Source organism: Coturnix japonica, chromosome 34, assembly GCF_054131305.1.
Source record: "Coturnix japonica strain WE chromosome 34, WE-NBRP24, whole genome shotgun sequence".
Classification (NCBI taxonomy): domain Eukaryota; kingdom Metazoa; phylum Chordata; class Aves; order Galliformes; family Phasianidae; genus Coturnix; species Coturnix japonica.
Genome location: NC_140696.1, coordinates 2,400,158 through 2,418,767, shown reverse-complemented (window position 1 = coordinate 2,418,767; position 18,610 = coordinate 2,400,158). Strand labels below are relative to the sequence as shown.

The 18,610-nt window shown below is 53.3% G+C and overlaps 2 protein-coding genes across 4 annotated transcripts; one reads left to right on the top strand and one right to left on the bottom strand.

Annotated features, from left to right (window-relative positions):
* The first annotated feature begins 3 nt into the window (after nt 1-3).
* On the top strand, nt 4-9,388 carry RNF214 (ring finger protein 214). 3 transcript variants are annotated; one of them, XR_014938213.1, is made up of 15 exons: nt 4-162; nt 233-443; nt 1,426-1,485; nt 2,030-2,170; nt 2,829-2,968; nt 3,507-3,575; nt 4,389-4,485; nt 4,748-4,836; nt 5,263-5,353; nt 5,795-5,893; nt 6,243-6,615; nt 7,102-7,237; nt 7,473-7,580; nt 7,926-8,021; nt 8,570-8,825. XR_014938213.1 is itself a non-coding variant. In XM_085525970.1 (15 exons), exons 1-15 carry the CDS (start codon nt 110-112, stop codon nt 9,253-9,255), a joined length of 1,950 nt encoding a protein of 649 aa, XP_085382096.1. In that variant the 5' UTR covers nt 4-109; the 3' UTR covers nt 9,256-9,388. The 3 variants fall into 3 exon arrangements, 2 of the variants coding, with proteins under 2 accessions (XP_085382096.1, XP_015739604.2); XM_085525970.1 differs by lacking the exon at nt 8,570-8,825 and adding an exon at nt 9,073-9,388 and having other exon boundaries at nt 6,239-6,615; XM_015884118.3 differs by having other exon boundaries at nt 6,239-6,615.
* On the bottom strand, nt 9,010-18,555 carry BACE1 (beta-secretase 1). The gene is made up of 9 exons (XM_015884119.3): nt 18,150-18,555; nt 15,034-15,122; nt 14,283-14,499; nt 13,855-13,992; nt 13,569-13,703; nt 13,142-13,243; nt 12,832-12,981; nt 12,576-12,747; nt 9,010-12,463 (listed from the first exon to the last, which is right to left on the bottom strand). The coding sequence occupies exons 1-9, from the start codon at nt 18,393-18,395 to the stop codon at nt 12,222-12,224; spliced, it is 1,491 nt and encodes a 496-aa protein (XP_015739605.2). The 5' UTR covers nt 18,396-18,555; the 3' UTR covers nt 9,010-12,221.
* Between the last annotated feature and the right edge of the window lie 55 nt (nt 18,556-18,610).

Here is an 18,610-nt window from a genome sequence, read left to right as displayed (position 1 = left end):
GTCCCCTCGGCCCGTTCCGCCGTGGGCAGGAAGGGGCGGGCCGGGCCGGGCGCTACGCGGGCCGAGCGGCGCCGCTCCGGGCTCAGCCGCGGCCTCAGCGCGGTCCGTCATGGCGCTGGAGCAGGCGCAGGCCGAGGGCCCCGCCGCAGCGCCGCCAGCCAGGTAGGGCCGAGCGGAGGGACAAGGCCGCGGGCTGGAGGCGGGCGGAGGGTGACATGTTTGTTTTGCGCAGCCTCTCCGCCCCGGAGAGCCCCGGCCAGGCGGTGTGTGGTGGGGAGGCGGAGCCCGCGGCCCTGCCCGGTGAGGAACCGGCGGCGGAAAGCGAAGGGGAGACCGAGGCGGGCGGCGGAGCGGAGGCCGCGGGGCAGAGCGATGGGGCGGCCGAGGAGGAGAACGACACGGAGGCGGCGGCAGTGAAACCATCACAGAACATCGCAGTGCAGGTGGGGGTCGGTGGGCTGCCACCATAGGGAGGGAGCAGCTCCGGGGGTTGGTGGTGTCTATAGGCTCTATAAGTAGAATGAGCCAGCAGTGCGCTATGGCAGCACGGAAAGCAAATGGGATTCTGGGCTCCATCGGGAGAGGGGTGGTCAGCAGGGATAGGGAGGTGATCGTCCCTCTCTACTCTGCTCTTGTGAGGCCCCATCTGTTGTACTGTGTCCAGGTGTGGAGCCCTCAGTACAAGAAAGACATGGAGATTTTGGAAAGGGTCCAGAGGAGGGACAGGAAGATGATCAGGGGGCTGGAGCACCTCCCCTATGAGGACAGGCTGAGGGAGTTGGGTTTGTTCAGCCTGGAGAAGAGAAGGTTGCGAGGTGACCTCATTGCAGCCTTTCAATACCTGAAGGGAACTTACTGCCAGGAGGGGAGTAAACTCTTGGAAAGGGCTGATAATAGCAGGACTAGGGGAAATGGTTTTAAGTTAAAAGAGGGAAGATTTAGGTTGGATGTTAGGGGGAAGTTCTTCACTAGGAGAGTGGTTAGGCCCTGGAACAGGCTGCACAGGGAGGTTGTGGATGCCCCGTCCTTGGAGGTGTTCAGGGCCAGGTTGGACAAAGCTCTGGGCAACCTGATCTAGTAAAGGTGTATGTTGGTGGCCCTGCCAGGCAGGGGGTTGGAACTACATGATCCTTGAGGTCCCTTCCAACCCGGGTCATTCTGTGATTCTGTGATCTGTGATTCTGTGAATGGATGTGTTGGTATAGAGTGCCCCCACTTGGCTCTGAGATATTGCTTTGGGATGCCTCCAGAGCTGGAGGTGACGTGTGGAATCAGACTTTGATTAACTAACCAGAGATAGGTTATAAAGCAGGTATGTGTTTATTCAGCGCTGGGCACATGGGGGATCACTCCTCCTATCAGAGGTGATTGGAGGGATGTTGGGTGTTTGTGGGGGGTTCTAATGGGAGCCACCACCCTTTACAGACTGACTTCAAAACGGCCGACACGGATGTGAACACGGATCAGGACATTGAGAAGAACCTGGTGGGTACTGAAGCCCTGTGGTAGGTCGGGGTGCTGCTGCTCCTGCTCACACACTGTGGTTGCAGAGGGGGATTTAGCTGTACCTGGCTGCTCTGTGGGTGATCTGAAAGCTCTCGTGTTTCAGCAGTCAGCAAAGTGACCCATGTTCTGAAGTGCTGATGGTAGAGGCAGCGTCTGTGGGACTTGGTAGCTTTAATGTGTGCTATTGATGAGCAAGAAAGTCCATTTGGCAATTCAGTGGATATATGATGCAAATCTTGCTCTGTTTCTGGCTCTTTAGCAAATGAAACAGTGCTTTTCCCCCCTTTAATTACCAGCTTTATCTTCTTGAGCTGTCCTCTTTAGAAAGCAGCACTGATATCCATCTTCTCTGACCTATAGAGTTCGAGCTATGAACCACATTGAGCTGTGGTTCTTGACAATATAAGCCTTGGCATCTACTGGGCTTCTATACACTGTTCTGCTGAGCTGTCCTGTTTGTGCCCACACTCTGTAGTGTGATGGAGGGGAAATGTTCTCCTTGAATTTCTGCTCTCTGCTGCAGGACAAAATGATGTCTGAGAGGGCTTTGTTAAAGGAACGCTACCAAGAGGTGCTGGACAAACAGCGGCAGGTGGAGAACCAGCTGCAGGTGCAGCTTAAACAGCTCCAGCAACGGAGGGAAGAAGAGATGAAGAACCACCAGGTAATTAGCAAAGTCTTCTGTTTATGGTGCCCATTAGCAGCCCTGCCAGGTATGTGGTTGAGGTGGGCTGGTACTGCTGAGGTGCAAAGCATCATAAGAAGTGGCAGTGACACATGGCAGTTCTCCCAGTGTATTACAAGTGTAATTTTACAGCATTAAGGATTGATCCGTGCTCAGATCTGGGTGGTGAGCAGTTTAGAGCTGTGCAGCATCTTGCATGTCTGGTGGTCTTACAATGTCTCTTTAACACATGCAAGAGTTTTTCCACTTGGAAACTGATGGAGAGGGTGGTGTGAAGTGAGAATTATCTCCGTGCTGTTATATTGGTGTCACTAGTTGTTGCCAGTGGGTCCCTAGCTTGAATGAGTGATTCCCATCTATCTCTGTGGAGCTCAGATTAAGACAAAAGGAATCATGGGTGGTTCATCAGCTAGAAATGGTCCTCATAAGGAGACAGGAGAACCTGGAGTTCTGACCTTCTGTCTCTGGGTTGCCTTATAATAAGCTCTATGAACATTGGGGTCTACTAGAATGTAAGATCACAGACATTGAAATCTTTCTGTCTCTCCAAATTTAAGATAATGATGCGTTTATAAACAGCAAAAGCCATTTCTTGAGGATTTTGCTCTTTACTTGGGTGATGCTTGTGCTACTCTAGGAGATTCTGAAAGCAATTCAGGCTGTTACCATCAAGCGGGAAGAGACAAAGAAGAAGATGGAGAAAGAGAAGAAAGAATTCCTGCAGAAAGAACAGGATCTGAAAGCAGAAATTGAGAAGCTCTGTGAGAAAGGCAGAAGGTATAAGTATGAAAAGTAGTATTCCTGTTTTCTTGTAAATTTCCTGCTCAAATAGCCTACCTATGCCTCATGGTTTGTAACACTCTGAATCAGTCATGCTTTGCTTTAAGGCGGGCAGCATGCTCTGTGTGAAGGATCTTACTAGATCCAGAGGTGTCCTGAAGCAGGCAAAGAGCTCCAGGTTCCTTTGAATGGTGAATTGGTGCTTTTATGGTGCTGCTTTCATAATGACTCCCAGCACTCAGCTCCTTTCCCCCTGTTTGCGAAGCTCACGTTGTCAGAGGCACAGTTCTCTGTGGTAGATCCTGGATAAAAGCCACAGTCTTTGCTCAGTGTCATGATACAGCAGAATTTTTGCTCTTGAGGACGGCAGTGGTTGCTTGCAAACATATCGTGTAGTTTGGTCTTCAGAGGGTGTTGTGACATTGAGCACGCAGCTGTGCAAATACACAGTGTAAAGCTGAGGAGAGCAGCACTAGTGGCTGTGCGTTAGCACCTTTGCAGTAGGTAACTCCATCTGTTCTGTATCCTTGTGCAGGTTGCTGAAAGAGCAGGAGGAGAAGGAAAACAAGATCGCTTCTCTGATTGCAGAGCAGTCTGATGAGAAGTAAGGCTCTTATTTGTTACTGGATTAATGTTATTGGGCATACTTGTACTGCTGGTCATTTTGTCTTGGAGTCCCTTATGGGACAGGCTGGAGGTGGTGGTCTAACAGTGCTGTCCAGTTATGCATTCTAGAGGCTTCATCTCCCCTTCCAGCAGGTTTGTGCTCACAGCTTCTGGATTAAATCCTTTTGGTCCTGGTCTCAAGGAGGCTCCTTGATACTTGTGGCATAAAGATCCCACGAGATTGGAATTTATGCCTAATGGATTGACTCAGCTTGTAGCTGTTACTTCTGACTCCCTGACTTTTGGGAAGCTGAAATTCAAACCTATTTCTCTGTGCTGTTCCCTACAACTGCCCAACTACTTGAAACCTGAACACATTAAAGCTATTTTAATACTGCAGAGAGAGGTTCCAAACCCAGTCGCGGGTGGGAAGGACCATCTTCCTTCATCTTCAGGACCAGAGTGATTCTTATCTATGCATTATTAATTCAGGTTGCTTCCCAACTGCACACCATTCACTGGAGCTGGCCAGAATTCTGGTGAAGGCTGTTCTTTCCTCCCCTCTTTGCTGAGCTGTACACGTGTGTTTGCACAGTATTTGTTTGCATGCTCTGGAACAGTTCAGTCCTGGGATTCTGACTCACGCAGCCTTGGGAAATGTGACTGGTGTCATGGTCTGGATGCTGCCAGTATTTCACAGTTCCACTCCATCAAGAGTTGCAAAGATCAATTGGCTTTGTGGGAGTTTGTCTGCTCTCTTCTTTCAAGTGATTCCAGTGCCAAAGCAGACTTGTTCTGTTTCTGTCTGCAGGCAGCTATGGGAGATGGAGTTAGATAAGCTGAAGAACCAGCACAATGAAATCAATAGGAACATTCTTGAGGAGACAGAACGGGCCTGGAAAGCAGAGGTTAGTAGGTGACTTCTTCCTCTTGTTTGCAGGTGTTTTGTTGGGATTCTGGGTCATCAATGACAGATTCTATGAAATTAAGAGCAGTTGAGCATGAGGGCAAGAAAAGGATTAAGCAATTGTCAGTGCAGTGAACATTAGTTGGGATTGATGCTCCAGTGCATGCAGTGTGGTGCTTAGTGGAGAGATCACAGTCATGGTATTGCAGCAGGAAATAAGGGCGTACAGAAACTGCTCTTCACATGGGACCCCTCTGTGTTAGATTCTGTCCCTGGAGAGCCGAAAGGAGCTGCTGGTGTTGAAACTTGAAGAAGCAGAGAAAGAAGCAGAGCTGCACCTCACCTACCTCAAGTAAGTCCCCGTAGCCTCACAAATGAAATGGTGATTTGAATGTGCCTTTGTGCCCAACTGTTCTTCCTCTACTTACTCCAAAAGTTTGACTGGAGTGGTTCAGTTTCCTTTATTCATTTAATGTGATTCAGTAATGTCACAGGACGGAATTGTTTGGCTGTGCTTACATGTTTCCTGTTACTGCTCATCTGCTGTGTAGGCACAGTATTGACTGTGGTGTTTGTCTGTGTGCACCAGATCAGTCTGTGCTGTGGTAGCACCATGCACTCCTATTGTAGGGTTCCTCCCCTGGGTTTGAGCTCTCCTTCCTCCCCTGCTATGGGAAAGCAGAAGGGTTCAGGGAGTTGGTTGGTTGCTTCCAGCTGCTCTGACTTTGCTCCCAGTGACAGCACATCTGCAAGAGGGAATGTTAAATTGTTCTTGCAGGTCTGCGCCACCAACACTGGAGACAATGAGGCCAAAGCAGGAGTGGGAGATGAGGCTGAATAGGATACGAATGACCAAGGAAAGTGTCCGAGTAAGTTCCTGTCACCCAGCTCCCAGCTTAAGAGTGTGTGGTTCACATTAATGTGCTTAGTTGCAACTCTCTTTGGGAGAAGAGTAAGACCCAGGAAAGAGGTTTGTGTCCCAAAGCATTGCACAGTCAGCATCTGCGAACAGCTGCAGAGCTCTGCCTGCATCCATACTCGTGAATGTGGACAAGCCATGTGGATATGAAAGCAATGTGTTGGGTTAATAACGGAGGCAGTTAGTCTCTCTCTTTACAGATCCTTTCTCATTCTCTTCAGTCCTGCAAAACCAAGCCATGTCTGCCTTAGGGCCTGTGACCATTCTGGGGCTGAGTGCTTTGTTGAAGCAACTGTGCCTGGGGAATTTGCCTGTTCCAGGCATTCAGAGCCCCAAAATCCTTTAGGCGGAGGCTTTGATAAACATGCTTGTTTTTTTTCCTCTCTTCTAGGATCAGTTCAATGACCACATTCAGATGGTGAGAAATGGAACGAAGTTGAGCAGCCTCCCACAGATCCCAACCCCAACACTGCCACCTCCACCCTCAGAAGTGAGTGCCTCTCCAGCCTAACAAATACAAGCTTTGATTGCTGTGAGGCTCTGGGAGTAGCCTGTTTGCTGGTATGTGACTGGCATTGCCTATGCTAAGTGCATAAAAGGAGACTCTGTAGGATTATACTTCTTGGAGTTCTCTGCTTGTCCTTTAATACAGCTGGGCTCACCTGCTGCCCCTGCTGAGAATGGTCTGCATGGCCCACAGCTGCTACAAGATGTGTAATGGCTAGTGGCTGTGGCTCAGCTCATCTGCCTGGTTGGGGAGGAAGATACTCAGCTGTGTTTTGAGATGGACTTACTCTAACCAGCCTTTTCTTTCCCCCCTGTTTTTCTTTCTCAGACAGATTTCATGCTGACGGCATTCCAGCCCAACCCATCCCTTACTCCCAGGCTCCCATTTCCCATAGGACCAGTTCCTGTTCCCATGGTCATGCCAAGTGCTGATCCTCGGGCACTCTCCTTTCCTCTCCTGAACCCTGCAATCTCCAGACCCAACCAGCCTTCCCCACCGCTGCCTGCATCCCAAGGAAGAAACAGCCCGGTCGTGGCATCGCTTATTGGCACACACAGTCCTCACATGACTCCTGCAGCCTCCATCCCTCCTCCACCGGGTCTGGGAGGAGTTAAGGTCACTCCGGAGTTTCACAGGTCACAGCCAGCAGATAAGCTGGAGAAGCTACTGGAGAAGTTGTTAACTCGATTTCCACAGTGCAACAAGTAAGTGTCTCATGGTGTTCTTCCCTGGGAATGAAAGCTTGTGGGTGAGGTGTGAGCTGGGATAAGGCGAAGTGAGGCTTGTCTGGAGGTTGAGAGGAAAGTAAGTAAAGTCTAAAGGCAAAGGGTGGGTGCTCTCTGTCAGTAAGACAGATTTGGAGATTTATTTAGAAGACAGCATTGACACCTGAAAGCAGCCAGGAGCTCTGCCCTCCTCCCCTGAGGTGTTGCAACAGCTGGGCATTATCTCTTGTTCCAGCTGGGATTTCCCTCACTTCCTGCTGTTTTAGGGACAAGCTCAGCATGTGATGCATCTCATTTGGATGATTGAGAACACATTTCTCTGCTGTGATACAGCCTTCCCCTGGTGCTGGGGTGGCTGTGTTGCATGGAGCACTGTTGCAGGTCCTTTGATGGAGGGGCTCCCTCTGGGGAGGCCACTTGGCTCTAGTGGTAGGTGGGAGCTCTTAACAGGCTGCTGTTCTGCAGGGCCCAGCTCACCAACATCCTGCAGCAGATCAAGACTGCTCGGAGGACAATGGCGGGACTGACTATGGAGGAGCTGAACCAGCTGGTGGCAGCCAAGCTTGCAGAGCAGCAGGAGCGGGCAGCAGCTGGGGCTCAGGTAGGATTGCTGGCGTGGTGTTGGGGGACATGCCAGGCTCCTGGTGGGTGGCTGCAAGGAAATAGAGCCTGGGTGGCAGAGAGAAACGAGCAGCTCCTGTTCCCTGGCTCCCTGCACTGAACTGAATGGGGCCCACTGGTGGGACAGCACAGAGCTCAAGCTTGGGTTGTATATGCCAGGGGAACTGTGCTTTACTTCTGAGCATTTCTGATATGTCTTGTTTGCTTTCCCGCAGCCTCTCAGTCGAATCAGAGCACCCATGTTCTCTGCTCCACTGCCTCAGATCAGCACGCCCATGTTCCTGCCCCCAGCCCAAGTAGCTTACCCTGGAACAGCATCACATGTAAGAGTTTGTGGTTTTTCTGAGTGCAAATCATCTCCAAGGAAAGCCAGCTGGGGAGGGAGCCCTTCTGAGAAGCGGCCAAAGGGATGAGCTGGTGAAGCAGGGGTGTCTCTTTATCCTCATGTAGCTATTCAGGCTGCTGGGTTAGAAGGGAAGGGTTGGAAGAATGGGTTCTTCTGTGCTGTGCATCAAAGGGGGAGAGAATGGCTTCAGGATGGATTGGTGTGTGGGGGAAGAACTGGGCAAACTGGGGCCCCTGGCAAGACCAGTAGCTGCAACACTGAATATGTGCAGGTGTATCTGTGTAGTGTAACTGTCTGCCTTGTGTTCCCTTGCTCAACCCAGACCCCAGCTGCTTGTAAGCTGTGTCTCATGTGCCAGAAGCTCGTGCAGCCCAGCGACCTTCATCCCATGGCCTGCTCGCATGTGCTGCACAAGGAGGTAAGTCCTGCCTTGCTACGTACATCTCCTGTGTTCCTTAATTATGGTTCCTGGTGCAGATTCCCTTCCTGGGTCCCTGTAGTGAGTTCCTGTTTGTATGGAGACTTTGCCAGGAGCAAGGTACGATCAATCAGTTGACTTCTCTGTGTCCTGTCGCTTCCCCGTGCTCTTAGCTGGGCCACCCTGAGTAGTGTCTGGTTGTGGCTTTAAGAACAAGGCTATCCTTATTCAGCTTTGGAACTTGTGCTCATCTTTAGGAGGGTTAAATCTTGGCCTTTTGCCTTCCTGGAGGAGGACAGTCTGGGAGGTTATAGGACTCAGGGTGATGGAGCTTGCACTCTCACCTCGTGGCTGGTGCACTGCAGACACATGTACAGGAGCTCGGTTGAAAGGGGCTCTCCAGTCCCAGCAACCTTTTGACTGAGCTATTTCTAAGCAGCAAATAAGCCATCCCATAAGCTGGATGCCCTTGGAAAGTAACGCCACACTGCATTCACAGCACCTTTGAGTTGTGCCCGGTGGCTTTTGACTAATTCTCTTTCTTCCAGTGCATCAAATTCTGGGCACAAACCAACACAAATGACACTTGCCCCTTTTGTCCAAGTCTCAAATGACGGCTGCTCGAACAAAGTGGTCCCACGGGAGGAGTTGCTGTGAATAGACAGGATCAGTCCTAAGATTTCTACAGTTCTATATTTATACGACCATGTATACACATGTACATTTTTATTATATAGGTTATGTGTGTATAGAAAGTCTGTATACATACGAATTCATAAATAAAGTGTGTATATTATGCAGTGATTTGCTGCTGCTCCTTATCTCTTAGTTTGTAGCGTTGCTGGCTTCCTTTCCAACCTGTGTTAAAGCACAACCTGCCTGTTGGGACTCCATTACCCTCAATGGGAGCTCTCACATGCCCACTGCCACTGCTGCTCCTTGTGTAGTATTTCCCCTCCTAACAAATAACAGATTGCAGATGAAAAGCTTTTTCGTATGTTTCTTTTTAATGTAATAATTTACTGTGTTAACATTCATTGTTCTTACACAGACAATAGGTTACAGAGTACCGGAGTCTATAGCGACAGCCTGCAGGAGCCATCCCCATCCCTCCTCCCTCTGGGCTGAGTTCTGCACACTCTTTTCTCCTGGCGTTTCCTGTTGTAGTTTTGGGTCATGGGGAAGGAACAAGGGGGGGAGCAAACAAATCTGGCTGCACTGCAGCTCAGGGTAACCCAACCAACCAGGTGCAGCTCCTCATATCCCCTCTCCTGTACTATCTCCTAAAGCCCGGGCTGATGCACCAACCCTTTCTCCATGGATTTCAATGAGATTACAAGGTGCTCAGCACCGCTTAACATCTTGTACTTATTATTTAGGTTATTTTGTCCTTTTTTTTTTTGTCTTTTTTTTTGTCCTTTTTTTAGTTTTCTTGCAGTCTGTGGCACAAATTCAGCACGGCTATAGAAGCACCTTTTGCTTTGGGGCTGGTCAGTGCAAGTACTACCAGGGTGTACAGCGTGCCTGAATTTAGCCACAGTCTGAACCTTTCTACACGCACACAACACGCTTGTCAGCATGTTTTAAGGCAGTGGTCCACAACAGAGTCTCTGTGGGATCCTGGGGAGGGTCCTGGGCAGGCACGAGGGTGTGGAGGTCTGCGTGCACACTGCAATTGCATATCCTTGCCCTCTTGCACTGGAATTGAATTGCTGGATGAGTTTTGGAGCACAGCGGGGGAACTGGATGCTTAGTTAAGCGGGATGGTGCAGTGGTGCATGTGATGGGCTGTTGGGGCAGTGCCTGGGGCTGTGACTGGCTCCCTTCTCTTCTGTTCTCCTACCCTGTGTTTCCTCCTGCCTCTCTGGCTCCCTCGCAGCTTTTCCAAAGCACTCTTTACCAGCAGGGTTTGGTTAATGAGCTTTATGTTAGCGGTCACTGTAGGCTTGTAATGCTCCAGCCAGTCTCCACCTGAACTGGTGCTTAGCTCTGCCCAGGCCCTAGCACTGCAGGTAGTTCTGATTTCCACTTGTGGAGGAACGCTGCCTTATTCATTAGTGAAGCTCAGTGATCAGAACAAAGCATTTTCACATCCGAGTCTGAGGCAGAGAATCAAGGGAACAGCATCATTCACTGTCAGTAAACTCAAGAGCACGTCCTGTGGGGATGGGAGGTGACCACAGTGTCACCCTCCTCCTGTGGCAGGGTGAGCTGCGATGCAGGGGGGAGTACAAAAGGGAAAGGTTGTTCTTTACACACCCTTTGCTGTATGAACAAAGCGAGGGCAAAACCACCTCCATCACTGTCAGTGGATCACTGACACGCAATAACCACCAACTCCCCGTCACTTTATATGATCCATAAGGTGCTTCCATCCAAGCATGCCGCTGCTGGGAAAGCCCTGGGCTCAAGTGATGGCCGAGGACTAAAAATATTTTATAAACCAACACAACAAAACAGGATAAAAGCCCCTAAACGTTGGGTTTGGAATAGTGGCTTAAAAATATATCTATGTGTCTATATGGTACAGGTGAGGAGCTGGCTGTTATCTGTACACCTGTGTGCAGTGCTGCTCTATACACACTGATTCTGCGCAGCTGTACTACCAGTGAGTTGCACTGTAAAAGGAAAACAACAACCAACAACAAAACAATAAATACAACCGTGTGTTTAAAAAAAAAAACAACCCAAGAGATGCTGCAGTCCCCACAGACGGCTCCTTTCCTTTCCCCCGTGCTGCCCAGCTGTCTCTTGCCTTGGGGGCAGGAGCCCAGGTCTGAGTGTGTCTGCAGCCGGGTGTGCTGGCTGCTGAGGGGAGGCAGCAGCTACAAGTGGGGGCCGCCGAGCCGGTGCTGGCTCCCCTATGGCTTTCAAACAGGCGAGTGGGCTGAAGAACGGGCAAGCTCTCTCCTGGCACAGAGTTTCTGCTTGTTCCAGGCTGTAGGGAAAGCTCCTTCCTTTGTTCCCGTTCAGTCCAAGGGGCTGTGAAGCGCAGGGAGGAGAACCCTGTGTCCTGGAGCAGAGGCTGTTGGCCCCAAGGCTGGAGGGCAGCAGCTTCTATGCAGTGAATGTTGTGGATGCTGGAACGCAGGTGAGGCAGTTCCCTGTCCCACAAGGGGACGTGGTGATGAAAAATGGAGTCAGGAGAGGATGGCTGCCTGTCCTGGGAGGCAGCAGGGCAGGGTGGGTGCAGAGAGGCCTGGGGCTGGCAGCAGTGGAAGGGCAGGGGAAATGCCACAGCTAATGTTAGTGTGCACTGTACAGGGGAGCAGGAGGGGAGCAGCTGTCCCCCAGCTTCTGCCCTCTCTCACCCCAGGGCAGCTACGGGCTGGCACTGTGTGTGTTTCCTACAAGCCTGGGGGTGGTGGCTCTGGAGATGCACTCTCTGGAGTCCAGCTCACAGGTGTTATGGGGAGGGGAGCTGCATGGGGAAGGCACGGCCACAGCACACATGCACACGCACAGATCACTACACAGAGAGCCTAGGCCAGCAGCTTCCCTACAGCGCAGGCTGAGAAGGGCAGATACACCGCACTGGGAAGGAAGGGGGACAGACATGGCGTGATGGCTCATCAGTTTGGAAAGTCCCGGCAGGATAGCTAGGGAAAATTCAGCTCAGCCAGAGCAGACACTTGCACTCAGTCCTTCCAGAGGCTACAGGTGAGACAGGGTTGCTGTGCTGTCACCCAGTAGCAGCCAAGCTATAGCTGTAGATCCTAGATACAAGCAACCAAGGTCTGAGGCTCCCCAAGCTGCCCTTGCACACGCTGCTTCCTGACAAGCTGCAAGTACATGTTGAATGTTTGCTTGTATCTGGCTGTGGGTCAGCAAGGGGTAGCTGGTGTCAGAACCAGGGCAAAGTCTTTGGAGCACAGAGGGGGATCCTAACCTGCTGCTGGGACCTGGATCTCCACCTGCTCCCCATGCTGGTGTTGCCTCTCCTGTCCTGCTACGCAAATGCTGCCCTGGGTGATGGTGACCCAGGGACTCAGTGCTAGCATTCTGCTCCCGGTACTGGCTTGCTCCTGGTCCATTAATTCAAAGGGCACAGGGTCCCTGCGGCCAGGAGGGCCTGGGCTGACTGTCTGAGCACCCTACGCTGATGTCCCATCTCCATGCTCTAACCTCCAAAGAAAGGACCTACCTCTCCTTGCCCTGCTGCCTCACCTGCGGTCCCGGGGCTGCCCCCACGCTCCGGTGTCACTTCAGCAAAGATATGTCATCAGCAAAGTCATCGTGGTCCCGTCGCAGGCAGCGGAAGCAGCGCCACTGGAACACCATGAGGCAGAGAGGCAGCATGAACAGGGCGCAGATGGCTGCCATGACATAAGCAATGGTCATCAAGGTGGACTCATCCGTCTGTGGGATGTTGTAGCCACAGTCCTCCATGTTGGAGTGCAGGTAGGGCCCCTCCACTGCGGCTGTCCGAAACTCATCGTGCACTGTGGGCAGGTTAAAGGCAACCGGCTGGTCACTGAGATACCACTGCACATCCACATGTCTTCCCCATAGCCCCCTGCCTCCTCTCCCTCTTGCCTTCCTTCTCTCCCTTACCGTGGCAGGCACTGACAGCAAAGCCAATGCGCTTGCGGGCACGGTCAAAGACCACGTAGAAACCTTCCATGATAACAGCACCCATGACAGTGCCTGTGGAGGACTGAGAGATGGCGAACTTGTAGCAGTCATCCTGAGAGGTGGCCACGTCCTCCACTGGGCGCAGGTATTGCTGCATGGAGAGAAGAGCTGTCAGCTCTGCCCCAGACTGCCTCTAGCTTAGTGCCAGGCAGGGTCTGGCATGGCCAACACTCACCTGGGGAAGGATGGTGATCCGGAAGGACTGATTGGTGGCCTCCCCCATCAGGTAGAGGGACAGAACAGGGAATATGTGCCAGGGGGTGGTGCCGACCTGCCAGCAAACCAGCTGCTCCCCCAGCCAGAAGCCATCTGGGAACTTTTCTGTCTGCCAGAGGGAAAAGGGAGGTGAGGGGTCTGTGTGGGCAGGGAGCAGAGATGCTCAGGCTGGTGACAGGCAGTCACTCTGCCCACAGCCCTTAAATGGCACTGGGAATGTGCCCACAGAAGGGGAGGATGGATGGATGGGTTTCAAGAGCCACACTGACCGAAGAAGCTGTTTTGATGGATTTCACTGCAGCCTCAAACACCTTCTTTGGCAGCCTGAGGTTGGTGGTGCCACTGTCCACGATACTCTTGTCATAGTTGTACTGCAGACAACAAGAGGAGGAATGACCCAGGTGGAATCCCAGCCCAGCTCCCCTCCATGCTAGCACCTGACTGCTCTGGCTCCCCCTGCACAGCTACTGAGCCCATCCCTTGTCTTCTATTGTGATAGACTCAAAACCCATGCTTGTCTTAGCTCCACCCCTGGCCAAGCTGCCTGATGCCCTCAGCCTCCATCACCAACCAGGCACTGAATCCCCAGGCACCAAGGCATGCAGCATTCACTACACCTGATGATTTTAGCTGTAACCAAAGGACAGATGCCTTCAACAACAAAGCAAACCCTTGCAGGGCAGGTCCCCCTGTCACCTCTTTGCAGTCCATGTTCAGGTCCTGCCCATTGACCTCCAGCTTGACAATGATGACCTCGTAGTACCACTCCTTCCGGATGGGTGTGTACCAGATGTCACCCACATACAGCGAGCGGTCGATGCCACCAATGATCTGCAATGGGGACAGAAAGGTGCCTGATAACACATGCTGCCATCTCCAATCAGAGCACATTCTATGTGGCCATCCCATGGGAACACCCAAACCACGTGGAGAAACCCCAACCTCCCATTGCCACGCAGGTTCCATGCTCCAGAGCACTCACCATGCTGCCTCCCACTGATGACAAGGTCTCCGTCTCATTGGGTGAGAAGCCTGCCCCACAAAGCTGGAGAGAGAAGATGTTGGGCACCTGGGTCTGCTTCACCAGGGAATCAAAAAAGGGCTCCAGGCTGTCGTCAGGCTGGAGAAAAGCAGAAGCAAGACAGGGATGTGTCAGTGGAGGACACCCAGATGTCCCATTGCCCTGTGTCCCAGGAATCCTGGCTCTGTATGCTGTTAGAGCAGGGATCAAGGTCAGTAGTGTAAATACATGTCCTATTTGGCCCATTGGGACTGTGTGAAGCAAAGGAGAGAAGAAATTTAACCCCTTGAGCAAGGTGTGCTGTGCTGGGACAGGATGCCTATGGTTGCTGAGAGAAGCTGGTTGCAAGTACAGGCAGCTGTCGGCCCCCAGCTGTGATCAGGACTTACCCGTGCGATCTCAGCATAGGCCAGCCCCAGGATCCCTTCCCAGTTGGAGCCATTGATGAAGAATTTATCCGACTCCGTGATGGCTGCGATGTTGGCTCTGACAGTGACGTTGGGGCCATGGGGAATGGTGACAAGGTCAGTGCCCAGTTCCCCTTCCCACTTGCCCTGGGTGTAGGGCACATATACACCCTTCCGCAGATCACGGTAGGTGCTGGACCTGGAATGGTGTCAAAGAGAGTAAAACCACTGCAGAGGAGACAATGACAGAGCATATGCATTACAACCAAGCATTGCAAGTGCACAGGCCTGCCTAGCCTGAGGGTCAGCGTGGCTGTGTGAGGACACTGCATTTCTCTGTATGTGTGGTTGCTGGAAAGCCCACAGAGAGTCAGTGAAGCACAAGCACAGTGCCTTGCAGCCTGGGTTGAGGCTGTAATGGGGCACACGGGAAACAAATGTAGCTGTTGTACACTATGCAATCAGCCAGCAGCACAGATATGGGCTGCTTAAATGTTTTGAGAGAAAGGACTGGGAGCCAAGGGGTCCCCCACTTCTCTGGGCACAAGAAGGGGACATCTAGACCTACCTGAGGCTGAGCAGCATTACCTGGCTGTGCCAGCCCAGGACTTAGAGCCATGTCTGGCCTAACCCACAGCAAGATAGACCATGACACCACTGGAGGTGAGCCATAGGCACAAGGACCAGTGGCTGTGCTGTTTTCCCCCAGTGCCTGTCCCCACAGCATACTCACAGCTGCCGCTGGTAGTATCTCCGGAGAAAGGGGTGAGGTGCAGCTCCCACAGCAAAATTACTGCTCCCAGTGTCCACCAGGATATTGAGCTGGAAAAGGAAGACACAAGGAAGGTCTGTGACTGCAGTAGAACTCAGGCTGCACTGTGCACCAAGGTCTGTGTGGCACTGCAGGCAAGTGATGCTTTCTCCTTCCCCATGTTTTCTGCTTGGTGGCTGCTGTGCTCTGGGTCCTCATCTCAGCAGCAAGCCTAGTTCTGCCCTGCTGGCCAGGGCTGCATGCCAGCCACGCTTATGGGACCATAGGAGCAGCACCAAGGCAGGCAGAGGTAGGGCAGGGAGCTGCTGGGGCCTGCTGATACTGTGCACAAGGATGGCTCAGGGCAGCTCTGCAACAGAGGACGTGATGGTGGAGCAGGAGTCAGCAACATCACGCTGTTGCACAACAAGCAAACATCATCCGGCACTGTGCAAACACAGCATGAGCTCTCCTGCCCTGCTCAGCACAGCACGGCCTCGGCCCCCTGCAACCGGTGTGGGAGAGTGCAGCAGCAAGACAAGGTCTCCAGGTTCCCCTTGCCAGGAAATCTAATTTACTGGTGGGAAGGACTGATGGTACACAAGCCGCTGTGGATTGCTGCATCCACTAATCAGCCATCCATATGCTGAGCTCTGCTCCCGATTCATTTCTGCCTTGCCCTGGATTAGCAGCTTGCAGGCAGAGCTTGGCAAGCACTCCACCAGCCGGGCTAGGAGTGGGCCAGCCCTGTCCCACCATTAGCCAAGCCCTGCCTGTGTCCCCTCTGCCCTGCTGGACCTGGAGCTGGCACAACATCACTGGTTGCAGAGGGCTGTGCAGCCATGGGGCTGCTCACCCATACAAATGATCCACCAGGGCCGTGGGCCTTAAGCTGTGGATTCGGAAAGGAAGGAAGCTAATGCGCTTGTGCTAATCACACTGGGGCTTGGCTACCACCTGCAGAATTTCTTCAATGAACTGTGGGCAATGGATCCCTGCACACAGCACAATCTCAACAACCCCTGCCCTGGCCCACCTCAGTGCCCAGCTCTCCTGCACTGATGTTGCTGGCTGTTCTGCATTCTCCACACTGCGACCCAGGCAAGTTTTTGCCAAGAACACCTTCAGCCCAAGGTAGAAAGTGGAGCACCAAGCTGCAAACCTCACTCAAAGGAGTGCTCAGAGCCTTCCCCAGGCAACCACAGCCCTGCCATTCCCAGGGTGGCTGCTGGAGCGTTCATTAGCCATCTGCTGCACAACACCTTGATCTCCAGGGTGCCCGATGAGGATGGCTTTCCCTGGAGAGATACCTGCTGAGCTGACACTGCAGGGAGAAGACACAGACAGCAGGGAGGAGGTTCGCTCTGGAGGCTGCATTGTCAACAACAACCACATTAGGAAGATGAGGAAACCTGCAGCTGCCCAGGACCCACACCAAGCCCTTGGATGTTCAGACAGTCCCAGAACTGCCCACTGGACTCTTCCTTGCATGGCATTTGCACCAGTGACAATGGGAGGCAGTGGTGGGGACTCTGCTGCCTCGGCTTTGCTGCCACGTGCGTTGGCCCCACTTCCTCCAGGCACAGCCCAGCCCTTGTCTCAGACCAGGACACGACACGTGCAGCGATGAGGCTGGGACATGTGTGGCAGGGATGCTCTCTGCAGCTCCCTGGATGTGACAGCCCCTCTGGGTGCTTGGCAGAAGCGCTGCCTCCACACTGCACACGAGAGCAGGGCTGGCAGCGTGATTGTGGGGTCGTGGGGGGACAAGCACGCAGCGGTGGCACCAAGCCTCTGCCATCTGTCCCGGAGTGCTGGCTGGGGCTGCTCTGCTCCCACCTCCTCCTGCTGTCCGGGTGAATCAGCACTGGTGGCACAGGCGCATTGAGAGCCCGGGGGGTGCGAGCGCGATTAATTGTTGGTAGTGACTGCACAGTGCAGCCAAAATCCAAGCACAGCACAACAAAGAAGGTAAAAGCCAAGGAGAGCAAGGGGCTGGCAGCGAGACCACATTGGGCTGCATGTGTATCTCTGTAGCAGACACATGCATCCTCCCAGATAAACACCCGCCACGCTCCCCAATTTCCTGTGTATGCATCAACTCAGCCTTTCATGTGAATCTTTTAATTCCATTAAAATGCCTGGAGGGATTTTGCTCTGGCACACAAACATGCACACACACACACACACACATGCACACACACGCTGCATCCACGCTTGGAAGCACTCCAAGGCTGGAAGATGCTTCCCAAAAGGGTGACAGCTTCAGAAATCCACGAGTGCCTGGAAACAGGTGGTTCTCACTGAAATTATTTGGCAGCTGTGACACATGGCGTGTTCCAAGCAAAAGCTCCAGCAGGGCTGGATGATGAAATCACATTTAGAGCTAGATTTTAGAAATAATCTCATTGGATTTGTTGGTTTTTTTTCTCCATAAACATACCCTGCCTGAGCAGAAAAATACATCCTAAAAGCACACGGACAACACAAAGCTGCCTCCAGACACATGATTCATAAGAGCCATAGAATGGCACGGGTTGGAGGGGACCTCAAAGCCCACCCAGTGCCACCCCCGGCCATGGGCAGGGCTGCCCCCACCAGCTCAGGCTGCCCAGGGCCCCATCCCACCTGGCCTTGAGTGCCTGCAGGGATGGGGCACCCACAGCTCTATGGGCAGCAGTGCCAGTGCCTCACCACCCTATGGGGAAAGAACTACATCATTTTGTTGATTGTGAGCAGAGGTGGCTGTACAAACCCCCCTTGCTATGGTTCACTTCTCCCCTCTGGTTGCTCCCCCCATGCAATACCCACCAGGCACACGAGTTAGGAGGCAGATCTTGCTGTAGGTGCACACAGCAAAGCCAGCTGCTATTTCAGAACCTCCGTGGGCACACAGAGTTTTGGCAGAGCCAACATACACCGTGGGTGGCAGCAGCACAGAACCTGGCCTTGTGCTTGAACAAATCCGGACCTCCATGCACTACAGCAGGCCCTCAAAGCCCTGCTGGGCTGGGCACCCCCATCCCACCCTCCTCCCGTCCCCCATAGCCCCCCATTGAACCCCCAGGGCTCCAAGGTGGTGCATCCCAGCCCCTCACCTTCTGCGGCGGGCTGCCCACCGTCATCTCCACGTAGTAGCCCTGCCCGGACTTGCCCCGCAGGTTATCGATCATCTCCACGAACGCGCTCCTTCTCTCCGTCTCCTCCGTTCCCCTCCGCGCTCTGGGGCCCGGTGGCGGTGCCGCACCTCCCCGCAGCGGCAGACGGATGCTCGGCGGGGCCGGGCCGGAGCTCAGGGCCGCGGCCCCGAGGCACAGCAGCAGGCAGGGCCAGCAGGCAGCCATGGCCGCGGCCCCGTGCCCGGATCGCCCCTAGCGGGCCCGCAGCGCCCCGCGCCTCGGCCGGGCGGCCGCGCCGGGGCGGGCAGGCGGCGCGGGGCCGAGCGGGGCGGCGGGCATGGCGGCTCCAGAACCCTGAGCGCGGGGCGGTGACGGCGCTGCCCAATGGGGCTCGGCGGGGGGCGGGACGGGGAGGGAATGCGACCCGGATGCGGTTGTTG